Below are 16969 nucleotides of genomic sequence, written 5' to 3'. Positions count from 1 at the left end.
CGGGATATGGGTCAGGGGAAGTGTGCCCATGTGCACTGGCATTGCCTGGGCAGCAGTTCTCGCTGACACCTCAGTCATGCCTGGAATGAAGCTCTGAAAGGCACGCTGCCAGCGGGGAAGCTGGGCTGGGCCGTCACAGCCCCGGTCAGAGGGTCACAGAGCATGAGCAGCGCCCGGGCCCCACGCCTATGGGCTGACCCTGCTCTCAGCCCTTATTGCCCACCACAAGGCTCAGCTGCAAGGACAGGGCCTCCCTTCCTGATGAACATACTGAGGGCACACGGCCAGGACACGGGCACACAGGGCAGCGGACATGACATGAGCATAAGCTGGCTCTCGGGACACTCACCCTCCCATCCTCACCACACCCCTCGGCACCCTCCCTTGCTGCGGTCGCTTTGGAAATTTTAAGAAACGACAAAGTCAGGGGGAAAGGACGCGGCCTTGGAAGGCGTCCCCTCCTCCGGCCCTCGCGGCTCTTGTCAGACCCAGTGGGGACTTACAGCTGCTCTGCAGGAGCTTGTCCAGGGAGTCGCGCCACTGCAGGGCCTCCTCCGGCGACGGCCTGGTCAGGGAGACAGAAGGAGGCGACACCGTTAGTGGGCACAGACTCCAGCAGCCAGGCCCGTCCACAGCACAGGGAGCCGGAGCTGTTCCCCTGCCCACACCGCGTTTGCTGAGGGGCTGCCCTCAGCGTCTGTCTGTATACGTTCACCTCTTTTTGGACAATTTGGTCAGGTCTGTCCCTTCTTAGACGTGGAGTCTATTCACCATGGAGCTGTGTGGTGTTCGTGTACATTCACGGAAGTGTTTTTTCCTAAACGTAACAATGAAAGCCTGGGTCAACGCAGGGATGCGCCCACGTTCTCGTCTCACAGTGCCCGCAGGCCACCTGGCTCGGCCCGCGAAGGGCACGGCCGCCACAGCAGGGCCGCTGCCGCCTCCTCGGGACCTCTGGACGATGGGACGTCTCTGTGGCAAGTCCACACTTTAAAAATCTGGGTGCATCTTCCCTGCCCAGTGAGGACAGGCTAGTGCCTGAGCAAGGGCCCTCTTCTGAGGGGCAGTGTGGTTTCCCCCGAGAGCAGGAGCGGCACAGCCCTCCTGGCGGACTCCCAGGAGACCAGCCAGTGCCTGACTTCCCCACGGGTGGTCACGGTCAGGTTGGGCTGGCTGGGACCTCCTGGCTGGGGCCTCCTGGACTCACCTGCTCTAAGGCTCAGGTTACAACGTGACTTCCTCATCATCACGTCGCATCAAGGCAGACTAACCAGGCCTTCCTGAGCACAGTGAAGCCAGTTAAAGGCGTCTTTCCTAAATAGGAGTTTCCTTAGCTCTTGTGTACCTATAGCTCAGACAGTCCAGGAAAACTCCTGCTTCTGGTTTTAAACACAGCATCTTAGGGCTTTAATTGTTCAGACTGGCAGTGAGGTTGATGAGGGGATGCTACCACTCGCTTTGCTGCCTGAGCTAAAGTGCTACAATAACTTGTTCGCATCTCGCTGCCCACCGGCAGAACATGTACAAGTTTGGAGTCACAATTCTGTGACTTTTCATAGAGTTTTAGGTTTTTACTACTGAGAGTAGCAATTCTGGTGAAATACCGTTAGGGGTTTCTTCTTTTTTCCTGGCAAGAAGCTTAGGCATCATAGATCAAAAATGCAGTGCTCATTTTGGGAATTTAATTCTGCAAGCGACCCCCTTCCCGCCCGGGTGCGGGAGCGCAGGAGGGGACGGGGTGGGAAGCGGGCTTGCCAGTGTGACCCTTTATTTTTCTGCCTCATTTTTTTTTCTACCCAGAAAAGGACCTGGTTCCTAGTGGCCCGAACCCTCCTGGCTCTCTGTGCCCCCTCTCCGCCTCCCCCCGCACCCCTGAGAGCCTGTCCTGTTCTGCTTGGTTCACACGGACATTTCTGACCGAGGCTTCCACACCTTCCCTCCCTCCACGGGGGGCGAGGTGTTGCATATTCTAGAAGCCCACCGAGCCTCCGTGGACCATGGATAGATACAGCAGGACATGAAACCATTGGAAGAAAGAAACAGGCCTGCCTCACACCCGGATCCTCCCTGATTATGTGAATATTCTCGTGAAGCGACATCACCTCCCCTGTCCTTGTTTATGTGATTGAATTCTTGGAAAGGACACATGCACAGCCCACTCAGGGGCTGGATTAGTGCAAACTGATCTGGGGATGCAGCCAAGCAAGACTCATGCCCGCAGCCCGCAGCCCAGGCTGTGATGAGCGCGGGGGAACACAGGCTCGTCCTGCCCGATTCTCAGAATCTGCGGCCTTGTTAAAACTGACTTCTTCGGAAACAACATGGATGCAGCTCTAATGACCACCGAGGGCGCTGGTCTGCAAGGCTGTGGCTGAGCGCAGCCTGGACGTGCGCCTCCTGCGGGTGTGGGCGGGGGAGCTGATCCCAGGGAAAGAAACAGGCGTGAGAGCCAAGTGGCCGGTGAAGGCCACGCTGTCCTCATGGGTCTAACAGCCAGGGGCACACTGCTGGCAGGTGCGCGCTGCCCATCCTGAGAGCCCCCCACCCTGGGGTGCCCGCAGCACTAGCCTGCCCCCGGCCACTAGGACATAAATGAACAAGGGTTCCGTTTGCCCACAGGGAGTCTGGGCGAAGAAAGCCACAGTAACCCAGAACTTCGACAGGAAGAGTTTTAGCCAAGAACGATCCTGCAGCTCTGCCCTGATGAGGGGCACCCCGCAAGGCCTTCCGCCTCTCTGGGCACCAGGGCTCCTCTCGGCGTTCCACATCCACAGCCTCTCACCTGCCTAAGCCCGTCTGGCAATGTCCCCACAGGCTCCCGCCCTCGACAAGGAAAGGGCCTCGGCTCACTCCCTGGCACTTGTCAGTGCTCACTCTGCTCTCACAGGGCCCCGCGGAGCGGGCTGCGCAGGACTAGCCTCTGGTCCGTGAACAGTGACCGAGCCCCCCAGGGCCGGCAGCGACCGGCACCGAGGACGGGGCGCAGGTGAAAGCACCGGCCACTGCTGACGTCGATCTGGCCGGCACAGCGTGCGGACGGACACACTCCAGACCTGTCCACAGGCCGGCGCCCTCTGTGCGTGGCTCAGTCTGGAGTTACTAAGCGGGAAAACAGCGACCAGAGAAACGGAGTTAAACATGGGTGACCCGGCAGGGAGAAGCGCCTGGAGAGTGTAGCCTAAGCGGCAGGAACAGTCACATACGGTGGGTGCTATAAGCCACGAGGAGAGACACAAGGGCCTGCAAACTGCATCGATGCGGCTGTTCATCTGCGGGCTGTTCACGGTGCGGACCGTGGCCGACGCTGCGGGATGCTCCAGGAGACGGCGGGGGGAGTGGGGCCTCGGGGGAAGAGCCGCGGGGTCCGGGGGGCCAGTGAGGGAGCTGGTGCTCAGGCCCGACAGTGGGCAGAGTCAAATGCTGGGGGGCGGGGGCAGCATTGGGCGACTTTAAACCTGAGGAGGAGGAGTCAGAGGGGAGGCTAGGACAGCGACCTTCCAGGCCCAGAGGTGCCCAACAGAAAGAGAGAAAAGGCCGGCACCGAGGGCGGGGGGCCTGCGCAGAGGGCTGAGGGCAGAGGGGCAGGGGGGGGGCTAGAGGGCGGGGGACAGGGGGCCGGCACCTGTTCCAGTGGGAGGGTCCGGGGGGGCAGGGGGATTAGCCAGTCTGAACCCGGCAGGGGAGCTGGCTTGGGGGTCGGGACAAAGGCAACTTTTTTCTATTTTTTTCCATGATTCAATATTCTTTTTCCCAATGAGAATAAAGATATATCCAAAAAGTAGAAAATGGTTGTTTAAAAAAGGTTGCTTTTTTTAGTGGATGAGGGGGTTAAAAATACCATCAGGTTTATTTTACACTCTGAGGTTTATTTCATCTCTGGGAGAAGAACATGAGTGAAAAACAATACAGAGGAATGTTAAAGTGGGGGCAGAGGCCGCGGGAGGACACGGAGCAGTCCTGTCCCATTGGCTGGGAATGCGCCCCTAGGAGGTGGAGGTGGCGGGTGGGCCGGGCCGCGAGCTCAGTGGGAACAGTCTCCGGGGACAGGACAGATTTTCCAAAGCAATTCCAACTCCTGCAGGAAGAGGGGAGGACAGGAGAAGAGTCCAGCAGCAGCTCAGGTTTCCTCCCAAAGCTGCTCTGCCCGGGCCCTGGGCACTGAATGGTCCCATGGCTGCGGACGTCAGAGCAGAGCATTGAGGCGGGACTGTGGTCCGGGGCTCATTGTAAAACGAATTCCAGAGGCCAGTGAGCACCACCTCGCTTGCTTCAAAACAGACTCTCTGGCCCCAGCCGGTGTGCCTCAGTGGATAGAGCGTCGGCCTGAGGACCAAAGGGTCCGGGTTCGATTCTGATCAAGGGCAGGTGCCTCAGTCGCAGGCTTCTCCTTGGCCCAGGCCCTGGTCAGGCGCATGCAGGAGGCAACCAGTCGATGTGTCTCTCTGGCATCGATGTTTCTCTCTGTCTCTCCCTCTCTCTTCTACTCTCTCTAAAAATCAATGGAAAAATATCCTTGGGGGAGGATTAACAAGAACAAACAAACCAGACTCTGACCAGCTGCTGCTGCGGAACAAGGTGCCCGCTCACGGGACTGGCACCCCTTCCTAAATGCGGGGAACTGCCCCTCCGAGGCTGGGGAGCTGGGAAGTGACGAGAATAGGAGGGGGGAGAGGCCACGCAGGGGAGGGAGAAGGATGAAAAAGAAGGACCTGTCGGCCCCCACCAGGCCAGCCTGTTCAGTCCAAGGTCATTTGAACAAAGAAAAGCTGGGCCAATGGACAGAGTTGATGACGTTAAAAACAAAGGGCGGCTAAAAGGAAGTCCTGTATTTTTACACGCGACTGCGGTGCCTCCGGTGTGCGGGCAGAGGAGTGATGGGCTTCGAGTCCATCTGGCCTGCCTCCTCCGGGCTGGCCTCCTGCACGCCCCCCTCCGGGCGCTCAGAGGGCAGGCGCTGGGTGTCCCGGCAGGACAGGCCGCGGCTGTGAGGCCAGTGCGTGAATGCTGCCCTGCTGAGCTATTGAGGAGCCAGTGCCAGGAGCCGGAGTCCCTGACAAGATGCCTGCGTCTTTAGACCTACACCGTGTGTGTGTGTGTGTGTGTGTGTGTGTGTGTGTGTGTGTGTGTGTGAGTGAGGTGGGGGTGGGGGTGGGGACTGCCGGCAGAAGCCCAGGCGGGGATACTGGGTTCGGGCGGGGAGAGACTGAGCGCTGTGCAGGACATGGAAAGAGCTGGACAAGTGCACATCCTCCAGCAAGGAGCAGCCGGTGCCCCTCTGCTGGGCCAGGCACTGTCTGCCCCTAAGCTGGGCCTGGGGCACTGTCTGCCCCTCCACTGGGCCTGGCACTGTCTGCCCTCCACTGGGCCTGGCACTGTCTGCCCTCCACTGGGCCTGGCACTGTCTGCCCTCCACTGGGCCTGGCACTGTCTGCCCCTCCACTGGGCCTGGCACTGTCTGCCCTCGGCTGGGCCTGGCACTGTCTGCCCCTCCGCTGGGCCTGGCACTGTCTGCCCCTTCGCTGGGCCTGGCACTGTCTGCCCTCGGCTGGGCCGGGCACTGTCTCAGAGAAGAAACGAAGAGGCTTCAGTTGTCTGCCTGGTCGCAGCCTCTTCCTCAGGGCAGCCCCTGTGTCTCCCTGGGAGGGTGGAACCAGGTGGGTGCCCGGGCCCAGCACGAACTGGGTCACAGAGTGTCACCTGCCCCTGGAGGCCAGAGAGCGGGTGGCGAGGCGGCGGCACCTGCTGTCTATAGGGCTGGGCCTGGCTCCCAGCAAGGTCCTTTGTGTATAACCATCCTGCCACACACACTCACTCCCGGCTCAGGAGCCCAGACAGGTGCATCGCAGGCAGCTCTGTGCCCTGGCGCCAGCGAGTGAGGGGCCTGGGTGAGGACGGGGAGCACGCAGCTGCCCTGCGGGGTGCGCGGGGACCCACACCCACGACTCACTTCTGGGTCTTGGCGGGCTTCTCCGGCTTCTCGTTGTAGGGAATGACCAGGTCGGCAGCCGGGTCTGGCTTCTGCAGGAGCGTCCCCAACTTGATCTTAATCTCCTTGGCCCTGAGGGGAGAGACAGAGGCTGAGAACGGCCCCGGACCTGACAGGGGCGCTGCTTCCTCTGTCGGAAACACAGTGAGCAAAGCCCCCTGTCCCCCCTCCCCCCCGACTGCTGTGGCGGGAGGGACACTGTGCAGACACTGGGACCCAGGGCCCACGGCTGATGCTGGAGCTCCTCCTGCCCTCTTCTGCGCTATCTCACCCTGATCTTGTTTGTGTGCGTCCCTCACGCTGCACATGGCGGACACTGTAGCATGACTCCCGTTTCCAGGTGAAGAAACTGAATGAGACTTTAAATAGCTCACTCTGAGGCGGCCGTGAGGGGTGGGGGAGGCCGCGCCGTCTGCCTCGGGCGCACTGCCCCCCGCCCCGCCCGCCCCCCCCCCCCCCCCGGCGCTGAGGGGTCTCCGCCGGCCTTGCCATTAATTAGACACGGAACTTTTGAAAAGATAATCACGTTTCGTGGCCTGAACTCTGTTCCGTCCTCTGTAAGATGAGTCAGTGCGGACGTGTTCTTCAGCCATCGCAGCTGCCGACGCACACGGCCGCCCGGCCGGGCGCCTGTCCGCCACGGGGGCTGTTTACCGGGCTGGTTTCCCAGCCCCGCCATGTTCCCCAAGGGCCGTCGCGGCGTCCTCTGCACAGTGAGCCCCCACCGAGCAGCCTCCGCGGCCGCCGGGCAGCCCTCAGCGCATCCTGCCCCTTCCATGCCCACGCGTGGGTGAGTCGTGTGGTCGGGGTTCTGGGCTCGGCTCCAACCGTGTTCAGGCCCAGTTTCCAAACTGACCTGCTAAGCTGTCTGTTGTTTCATCACGAGTCTGAACTCAAAAAGGCACCCAGCAAATCTTGAGCGTGGGCCCCAAGACCAGCGTGGGTGCTGGCGGAGCCCATGCCCGGCCCTGCCGCGGGGCGCTCCGCTGCCTGAGGGATGGAGTTTGTCGTATTGCGGGGCGGTGACTGATTTATGTGTCTGTTCTCCAAGCTCAAGGGGGAAACTGAGTCTTAATACCTTTTAATTCCTCTGCGTAGAGCAATGCTTGGTAACAGAGTCAACATACAAAAATATTTGCCAAAGTGAACTAAAAATATCTCGCGTCTGTTGCTCACAACGTGCTCACATTAATCTCCCGGTCGAGGCCATCATAACCCAAGTCTTAAAGTCTTAAAGGGCCGGCCGGACCACGCTGCGGCCGGAGAGGCCTCGCCATATACACACTCCCGCGCCCGTTCACGCGGAGGTGGCAGGGCGGCCGTGTAAGTGAATAAAATGCGTAAGGTTAGCGATGACGGGTGTTTAGGAGAGAAGGATAAGAAAGCCCACTGTAGTTTACAAAACTCCGTGGCACTGAGTCCTGCCATCGCTGCCTTCAGGGTGTAAACATGACTCCAAACTACGACTCGGAGCCCCGAGCCTCCACCCCGTCGGCCCTTTCGGCTCTTCCTGGTCTGTGCGGCCCAGGACCTGCTCGTGGCCGAGCCGAGGGGCCCACACCGCAGCTGCCAAGCCGAGGGCTCGAGGCAGACCACGGGCCCCTTTGATTCCAGGCTCTGCGTGCGGCTTGCATTAGCTGGTGAGCGTTCTTCTCTCCTCGCCGCTGGGACTGAGGTAACAGGCCGTCCTCACAGAGTCCCCATGGGGGGCACGGGGTCTGGGAGCCACCCCACACTGCAGCCTCCTCAGTCGCTCCAGCCACAGCCCGAGCTCCCGACCAAACTCAGCCACGTGCGCTGTCAACACCCAGTTAAAGCAACCGAAAAAGCCGCCCCCGTCACCAAGGATGTCACCCACCACTCCCCACATGGCCCCTCTGGAGAGGAGACTCGCCACGTTTTATACGTGTCTAAGATAGGCAACATCTGTGCCACACACACCGCGGGCCAGCGTGCAGAGCGGCCGGCCACAGCGCCCGCCTCTGGGGGAACTCCCTCCCCCGCTCCCCGGCAGGGGTGCACCTGCCTTCACTTCCAGCCTTGACCGAGTTCACTCTCCAACGTTTAAAGAATGATCTGCTACTGAACACGTCCTGTGGGCTTGGCCTCGGGGGGCTGGTCCTTCGGGTTTTCATTTTGCTTTTCCCCTCTGTTCTCCCCCCCACCTCTCTCTGTCTCTCCCTCTCTCTCTCTGTCTCTCTGTCTCTCTCTCTCTCTCTCTCTCTCTCTCTCTCTCAGCCGATGGCTTTTGTGAGGGGCAGAGGGATATGTGTGGGAGGGCAGCTGGGGAGACTCTGAAACGCGGGCTTGCTCTGTAGCACCGACTCCACCTGCCCAGGTTTTCCGGGGTCACTTTCGGGCGCCATGTCCCCTCAAAACAGTGTCTGTACGTGGCGGTTAGGTGACAAGACGGCCCCAAACCTTCCCACGCAGAATGAGCCGCGCGTAGAGCAATTCTCCTGTCACTGCTCAGGTGGGTTTAGGGGTGACCTGTACACCCACTGGCACCTGGAGCTTCACTGACAGAAGCCAGAGCCCCATGCCCCCAGCACAGGCCCCACAGCCTGCCCGGGGCTGGGCACCGAGGAAGGCGGTCTCAGGGTCACCTCCAGGTTCAAGGTCGGCCTTAAGGGGAGCATGTGCGTGGGACGTCCACTAGGAATTTGCGAGGGTACAGAGTGAGTTATTACTGTGTCACACACAACAGGAAAACTTAAAGGCCGAGGAGCTGACAGACGCTGAAGCGCGTGAAATATTTTGCTTTTTTTAAACAAGGATTAAGTGTCACTGCCTTTCTTTGCTGCTCTAGAGCTTCTGGAAGGATTTCATTCCTCGCCGTCACCCCCCCCCCCCCCGCCCCACCCCTGACAACTCAGGGAGAAACCACCAGGGAAGGTCAGACCAACAGCAGCTCACACCGACCACGGGGTTTCCCCTCGAACGTGACCTTGGTGGGTCTGACAGAGGGAACATTCAAACCACTCCCTCCGCGCAGAGCCTCCTGAGGTGTTTGCGCGTTAGCTGGTCGGCAGGTCAGACGCTGCCTGGCGCTTTCCACGCGACATCGATGCTTGTGAGCGGCAGGTGGTTCCGTCCCCTCTCGTCTCAGCCGCTCCCTCTGTTCACCAGGGAAAGCTGGTTTTGAAGTAAAATCAACTGCAAACGCCTGGGTGGGCTTTTACTAAAGGTCAGAGGACGATGCTGCTCTCCCTGATGACCCACAGGAGGGGGTTCGCACGGCACGGGGGCGAGGGGGGGGGGTAATTGCAGGCTGTGCAGCTTTAAGTCCACGCCCTGCATGTGCCTGGGCTGTAATCAAATTTCAGAAAGTTCTGGCCGCCTCACTCCTTCCTGCTCACGGCAGACCGAGTGCACGCGTGGGAGAGTCCAGATCGCTGAAAGCAGAGACATGGCTGAGCTGTTAGAAACATTGTCACCGTGAAGCAACACTGCTCAGCAACCAACTGTTCATAAAGGCCTGTCAAGGCTTCGAAGACGCCCCTCGCCTCAGAGAGCTGGGAGCAGCCGGAAGCGGGCGCACATGCGAAGTGCATGCTGGCTCCTCCCTGTCATTGATGCAAGCGGACGGGAGACCTGCTGATACAGAACAAGGGCTGGAGTCCAGGGCTCGGGCTCACTCTCTGGGATGACCCTGCCGCGGGACAGCAGCCCCACTGTCCCAGCCCCTGCGCTCCTCCACCCTCCCGTCCGGCACTTCAGGGCGCACTGCCTGTCTCTCGCAGAAGGTCCCGTCCCCGGGCGCACAGTCCATGTGGGTGCTGTGCACTCTTCTGGACGCAGCCCTGGGCCTGGCATGAAGAGGCTCCACAAAGTCTGGCTCTGAAAACTGATGAATCAATAAATGAATGGATCGAATTGCCAGGTTATAGAAAAGCTGCATCCTGGGGTGGGGCATGAGACATTGGGGGTGCCCTCAAGGACGAGGTGTCTCTAATGGGACAGGCTGGGGCAGAGTTTCCAACAGACAAGCGGGCTCCCACGGGGCGTCTGCCTCGGTGCCTCCCCCAGCAGGACGGCTCTGCTGGGAAGAGGCCGGAGGGCCCACACAGTCCCCGACCCTGAGACCAGGCTCGTCAGGACTTAAGCAAGTAGCTCTGAGGCGCAGGTGTCCCCTGAAACCACCTGCACAGGTCTCGCCTGACCCCAGCCACGTGGGAGGCAGGCAGGAAGGAAGACAAGGAGGGGAGCTGGGAAACTCCGAATGTGGACTCTGTAACAATTCCCAGAAGAGGTTCCTGCCTGACAGGGCCCGCCAGGGACCACCTGATTCCATCCGGTCCAACCGCGCCCGGGCTGCGGGGAGGTTGGGCTGGATGGACCAGATGGAGGATTGAATCAGTGGGGAGGGAGCTGGAGAGCGGACCTGCCCAGGGCTGTCTGCCTCAGAGGAAACCCCACAAAGCTGGTCCCACCGGAGTACAAGGACCGTTCTAGGCTCCCACAAACATAATAAATACCCAGGAAAGAGAACTGAGATGAAGAAAATGCAAAAAAGTGTATATGGTATCATTATTACTAATGTACTATGACATAACTGTAGGAATGATAGCGGTGTGTCCGAACAATTAATCATAACCTGGTGGTGTTTTAGGCTTTTGCTCATAGTGGTGATTGATTACCTAAGGGCCACGTCAAACTATAAGACGGCTGGGAAATAAGTCGACAATGGCAGGTGTATCCACTGTGTCCACGGAGGGCACGTTGCTCTGTTATAGCCTCCCAACTCTTGGTATCTCCTCACCTCTCCCTTTAGCCTGAGTAGCGTCTCCTTTTGCTCGCTTATTTACTCAACAAATAAAAATATGTTTATGAAATACTTGTCAGGTGCCACACACTATTACAGGTTTGAAATCCCGAGAGACAAAAAGACAGGGTCCTCTGGTGGAGTTTATATTTTAGTTGGGCAAGACAAACAGAAAACAAAGAAGGAGGGAAGGAAGGAAGGAGGAAAGGAGGAAGGAAGGAGGGAGGAGGGAGGAGGGAGGAGGGAGGGGGGAGGAGGGAGGAGGGAGGAGGGAGGAGGGAGGAGGGAGGAGGGAGGAGGGAGGAGGGAGGAGGGAAGGAAGGAAGGAGGGAGGAGGGAGGAGGGAGGAGGGAGGAGGGAAGGAAGGAAGGAGGGAGGAGGGAGGAGGGAGGAGGGAGGAGGGAGGGTAGCACAGGAGTCCACACGCTCAGGTTTATATCCCAGCTCTTACTGACCAGTTGAGTGACTTTGGTGAGTGAGTTCAATTCTAAGCTTCCATTTCCTATGCAAAATGGTGATGTATGGTTTTCCTCTCATGTGTGGTGTGTGTGGTGTGTGGTGTGTGTGGTGTGTGTGGTGTGTGTATGTATGTGTGTATGTGTGGTGTGTGTGCATGTGGTGCATATGTATGTATGTGTGTATGGTGTGTGTGGTGTATGTGTGTGGTGTGTGTGTGGTGTGTGTGTGGTGTGTGTGTGGTGTGTGTGGTGTATGTGTATGTATGTGGTGTGTATGCATGTGTGTGTGGTGTATGTGTATGCATGTGGTGTGTGTGCATGTGGTGTGTTTGCACGTGGTGCGCGCGTGTGGTGTATGTGTGGTGTATGTGTGTATGCATGTGGTGTGTGTGGTGTGTGTGTGGTGTGTGTGGTGTGTGTGTGTGGTGTGTGGTGTGTGTGTGTGTGTGGTATGTGTGGTGTGTGTGTGGTGTGTATGTGTGTGTGTGATGTGAGTGGTGTGTGTGGTGTGTGCGTGGTGTGTGTGTGGTGTGGTGTGTGTGTGGGGTATGTGTGTGGTGTGGTGTGTGTGGTGTGTATGGTGTGTGTGTGTGTGTGTGGTGTGTGTGTGTGTGTGTGTGGCGTGTGTGTATGCATGTGGTGTGTGTATGTGTGTGTGGTGTGTGTGTGTTTGGTGTATGTGTGGTGTGTGTGGTGTGTGTGTGGTGTGTGTGTGGTGTGTGTATGTGTGTGGTGTGTATGTGATGTGTGTGTGTGGTGTGTGTGGTGTATGTGTGGTATGTATGTATGCATGTGGTGTGTGTATGTATGCGTGTGGTGTGTGTATGTATGCGTGTGGTGTGTGTGTGGTGTGTATGTGTGGTGTGTGTGGTATGTGTGGTGTGTGTGGTGAGGAGGCTAAAGGAGAGTGTGATTAGAGTGTAGAAGAGCAGGTGGCACAGTCGACAGGCTACAGATGTTTCCTATGCATGACTCTCATGTACATTGGTCCTACTATCCGCACCCCGGGGTCTTGCCCGTGGGTGGTGGTTGATACATGTTTATGGAATGCATGGATAAATATATAGAACAGACAGAACGCAGAGCTGGGTGACGGACCCCGTCAGTGACTCTGAACGCGGAGAAGACACGTGCATCACTGAGAGCCCCGCAGGGAGCGAGGAGCCCTGGGCCCCCTGTGCTGCTACTGAAAATGAGGGAAAACAAAAATGAGTATTATTGTTTTTTCAAGCACAGCCACTCCCCACGCAGGGGTTCCCATGGACACGGCGCTGTTTCCCACGGTGCTATGGCCTGCCTCTCACCCCATCAGTCAGGGGGGCTACGGGGGTGATGAAGGAGAGAGCGAGGAGACAAGACAGATGGGGCAGAGGCATTTGTCCTTTGACCTTCAATTCCCTGTCTCATCCCAGATATTGTTGGCAGCGCTTCTGGGTTTGGTAATTCAATCTGGAGGGTGGACAGTGGCCAGTGGGAAATGGTCCTCGCGCTGTGGAAGACAGGACTTGGTGGTTTATTTTGAGTTCCCAAGGCGGAGGGGCCAGGAGGCGTTCCCACGGGAGCCGGGAGCCCGGCGGCCGCCCCTACACTCAGGCCCAGAGGCTCTGCCGCCCAAGCCCCCTCACGTAACCTGCTTTCTGTTGTTCAAAAGAAGGGCAGGGGGGATAAAGGGTGTCGGAGAAGGAGGGGGGAACGGAGACCAGCATTCACGGAGACGTTAGTTGTCGTCGGCGTGACCGGCATCTCTTAGTAAAGCGAAGTCCCAGGCAGTCACGCGTCCTCTCATGAGAAGGCGTCTAACAGACACCCTCATCGCCTCTGCCCACTTGCAAACATCACCTTTGCCAAATTTCTAAGAGGGTTTGTTGATCCCAACAATGACCTATGCTGACTGCTTCTTGTCTGAAGGACGGAATTTGACCTCTTCTCTGCCCCGTCTTGTAGCAGCATCCCCTTGTCCTGAGATGCCGGTCCTCACGGTCTGCCGCTCGCTGCTCACGCATTTGTTTCCATGTCCACTCCTCTCGGGCTCGAAGGAGCCGCCCCTGGGCCAGCACCGCGAGGGCTGGGCATCGCTCCTGACCGCACGCCGCTGCCACCTCGCAGAGGCCTCGCTTCCTGGGTGGGGCTGCCGGGGGTGGAAGGAGCCCTTGCCTGGAAGTTAGCAACTGGGACTCAGGATGTCGAGTGGACCGTCCGACCTCGGGCCAGACGTGACAGTTCCTTCTCCGTGCTTCTTCTCTGGTGAGGCAGGGATGCAGGGTTAGCTAAGAGCCCAATTAGATAATAGCAAATGCGCAGCCCAGGGGAGTCCGAGGACCATCGGGCCAGAAGGGAGATGAGCTACAAGGAAGACGAAACGTTGTGAGAGGTCGCAGGATGGGTCGCTTCCCGAGGGTGGGTGCTGGGGGGATCTGGCCAGGCCCTGAGAGGCCGGGAGGAGCGGTTCTTGATTTGGATCCCAACTCTCAGGGCCCTTCCCTGACGCAGCGCCCACATCTTCCTCAGACATTTTCTGAAATCACCTGTCGCAGGTCATAATCCTGGCACTTCCTCACCAGCTTTCTCACCGAATCCCCCTCCGGGTGCGCAGTGCAGTCTGCCCGTGGCACCCACGCCTCCTGAGCTGGAGGACTCAGGCTCCCCGAATGCGGGGTTCCTGGGCAGGAGTTAGAGGTCTGGGCTCGGGTGGAACAAGGCCCAGGGGCCCAGCACATGGTCACCCAGCGGCAACAAGAGGATGAAGCGCGTCTGTGGGCTGAGGACACAGAGATCTGACAGGTGCGGAGCAGGTCCACGCGTGGGACAGGCAGTCACGGCTGGAGGAGGGCAGCAGGTATGAGGTGCGACCAGGGAAAGGAGACCGAGGACTGGGAGCAGGGCCAGAGAGGGGCCAGGGACACCACGCAAGGAAGGGAGCAGTGTCTTCGGAAGGGAAAGCACCCACTTAAACCCTTGGGATGCAGCCTGCAGACAGGAGACAGGACAGCCCGCGAGGCTCGGCGCCAGGCAGGAGGTGCAGGTCTCAGGCAGCAGCTGCGTCCCCACCACCCCCGGGGGGCACTAGCAAATGACCCCCACGTCCATGTCCTCACTCCTGGGCACAGCTGCCTCATGGGCAGAGGGGCTTTGCAGATGCTGACCAGCGAAGGGTCTGGAGGGGGAGCACCCCGGCTTTCCTGGCTGGGGTTAATGCCCCCGAGTCCTCATAAGAGGAGCCAAGAGGGTGGGAGTCTGGAGGTGACGGACAGTACAGCGGGGCATGCGGGGAGCTGAGGGTGGGGCCAGGAGCCAGGCCGGCAGGGGCCTCCGCGTGGGGGACGCAGGGAAGGCTTCTTCCCTGGAGGCTGCGGAGGAACAGAGACCGACTCGCTGCCCCGCCGCCCCCGGGGCCAGGCGGCCAGTGTGTGCTGTTCAGGAACCACCGAGCCTGTGGCGGCTGCTCCACAGGAACCGGAAACCAACCGCCCTCCGGCTTTGGTTTTCCAGACGGGTTACCTGGTCACGGTGACGGCGGCCACTGTGCTCCCGTGTTTGCTCGCCACTCGCAAGTCTAGGAACAGACCGGCCTAGCTCTGCAGCCTCTCCTGAGTGCCGCCTTTGCCATGCTCCGTCTCTGACCTCCCTCCTGGGCCAGCTGCTTGCTGGCCTGCTCCTCCTCCTCGCCTGGCCCCATGCACATCGGGCTCCAGAAGCTCAGGCTCAGTCTTCCTCTGCACGCGGAAGGGGCAGGTGTTGGCCGTATTCACCGGCTTCAGCTCGCAGCACGTGCTGAGCTACCCTGGAGTCGTGCCCATGACAGTTATAGCTGCTGCTTTTTCATCAAATCAGTAACTATAAACTGCCCCGGAGGTCAGGGGAGGGGTTCAGGTGTGACAGCATCGAAGAAGCCGTGAAGGACAGGTAGGCAGTGTTCACAGGAAGAAGCTCCTCTCCTCCTGAAAGGAATCGCCCTCCGTGCCCCCAGATTCAGCCACAGTCCATTTATCCTGTCCCCAGCCTCGGTGGGCTCTCTGTGCCCCCTCTCTTGGGCCCTTGTCCCGGTGTCTCGTTTACTTTCTAACATTGCTTGCGAAGAGCTGATCTGTTTGCGTCCGTCTGGCTGCCAGGTCTCCCAATACGAAGGTAACAGGAAAACCACACGAGAAGAGAAAGCACGCACTACCGGCTTACTCAGCACATCGGAGGCAAACCTTATGTGCTCATGTCAATCCAGCCAGGCAGGTACACGTTACCCCCGTCTGACACGTGGAAAAACTGAGTCACAGAGAAGTTAGGGGATTTGCCCCAAATCAGCCAGGAAATGACCGTGGAGGAGTCCCACCCAGCCACTTCCAGCCCCTGGCTCTCAGTCCCATCCACAATCACCTCTCGGGCGTTTGGACATTCTAACTGCAGCTCATGCACAGCAGTGGGAAAAGCCCTTTCTTCTTAATGACTGTAGTTTGGTCACCAAAACATTTTGAAAGAGCCCTAGTTGGTTTTGCTCAGTGGATAGAGCGACGGCCTGCAGACTGAAGGGTCCCGGGTTCAATGCTGGTCAAGGGCACATGACCGGGTTGCGGGTTCTATCCCCAGTAGAGGGTGTGCAGGAGGCAGGTGATCAATGATTCTCTCTCATCATTGATGTTTCTATCTCTCTCTCCCTCTCCCTTCCTCTCTGAAATCAACAAAAATATTAAAATCAAAACAGGAAAAAACTTTTTCAAAGATAGAAGAATAAATATTTTAAAAGACACACAAAATTCATTAATTAAAGTTCATCAGATAAAATAAAATGAAGGGACATGTGGAGACCTTGACCTGACTCCTCGCTCACTGTGGTCTGGACCTGCTTTCATCTGCAGGAGAAGGAGCTGCTCTGCGACCTGCTCCTCTGAGTCTGTGAGTCTGAGCTGCTCGTGGGGCGGAGAGGACACAGGCATCGCGGCAGAAGCCGTCGGTTCCAGTGGTCAGACTTCCACTGTGTGCCGTGTGGGACCAAAACGGCGCAAGCTGCCCCTGTGTACACGGCCCCGATTGTCAATTGTCTCGCTATTCTTGTCGTCTATGGAGAAAGGAGTCATGTCTTAAGCCAGCATCCGTTTAATAAAATGTGTTCCTAAGTGGCTGACCAGAGCTGCAGTCCAGCCACCCACCCTCCCATTTCAGCCTCGGTACAACGCCATCCGTCTGGGCCAGGAGGGACACAGCTTGGCTGCCCCCGGTGAACCTGGAGGCTAGGTGCCAGGGGGCAGTTAGAAAGTTCTAGGAGCCTTTTTGAGCCCGTGGATGAGAACATTGAGAAAATCCCCGCTTACAAAGAGCTTTTCCCAGGAAGCGCAGCTACAGAGAAAATGCAGAACGCGACCAAGGATGCCGGAGAGAGCCGGGCGTTCGCCTGGGGAGAGGGATCCCTCCACCCGCTCCGGCCCCGCGGGAGGAAAATGCTTTCTCAGAACAGGCTCATCTTCACGCGCGTTCCACTTGTCTGCGTGGGTCTTAATCCATCTTTTTCCACGTCAAGAAAGTAGCAGGTGCGTGTGTGGGCAGATGTGTGTGAGCACGTGTGTGTAAGCACGTGTGTGTGAGAGCACATGTGTGTAAGCACGCGTGTGAGCACACGTGTGTGTGAGCACACACATGCATGTGAATGTTCAAGGACGTCTGTGTTGGTGAGTTGAGGGATGCAGAAGCAGAGTCAGACTGGAAACCCCTGCCCAGACCTCAGAGGCCGGCTCTTCTGAGAAAGGCCTCGGTGTGACCTGCACTGTGACCTTG

The 16969-nt window shown here is 58.5% G+C and overlaps 1 protein-coding gene across 2 annotated transcripts in view; it reads right to left on the bottom strand.

Moving 5' to 3' along the window:
• Positions 1–16969, bottom strand: part of RGS5 (regulator of G protein signaling 5) — a 36213-nt gene that overhangs the window by 10404 nt on the left and 8840 nt on the right. For both annotated transcript variants that reach the window (XM_081112197.1, XM_081112198.1), the window contains exons 2-3: positions 5948–6058; positions 504–565 (exon numbers count right to left, since the gene is read on the bottom strand). In XM_081112197.1, the coding sequence (XP_080968323.1) occupies positions 504–565; positions 5948–6058 (173 nt within the window). The remainder of the gene's footprint in view (positions 1–503; positions 566–5947; positions 6059–16969) is intronic.

Source organism: Myotis nattereri (genome assembly GCF_964212035.1).
Source record: "Myotis nattereri genome assembly, chromosome: 18".
Taxonomy (NCBI): Eukaryota; Metazoa; Chordata; class Mammalia; order Chiroptera; family Vespertilionidae; genus Myotis; species Myotis nattereri.
The sequence above is the reverse complement of the archived record's forward strand: the minus strand, read 5'-3'. Positions and strand labels throughout refer to the sequence as shown.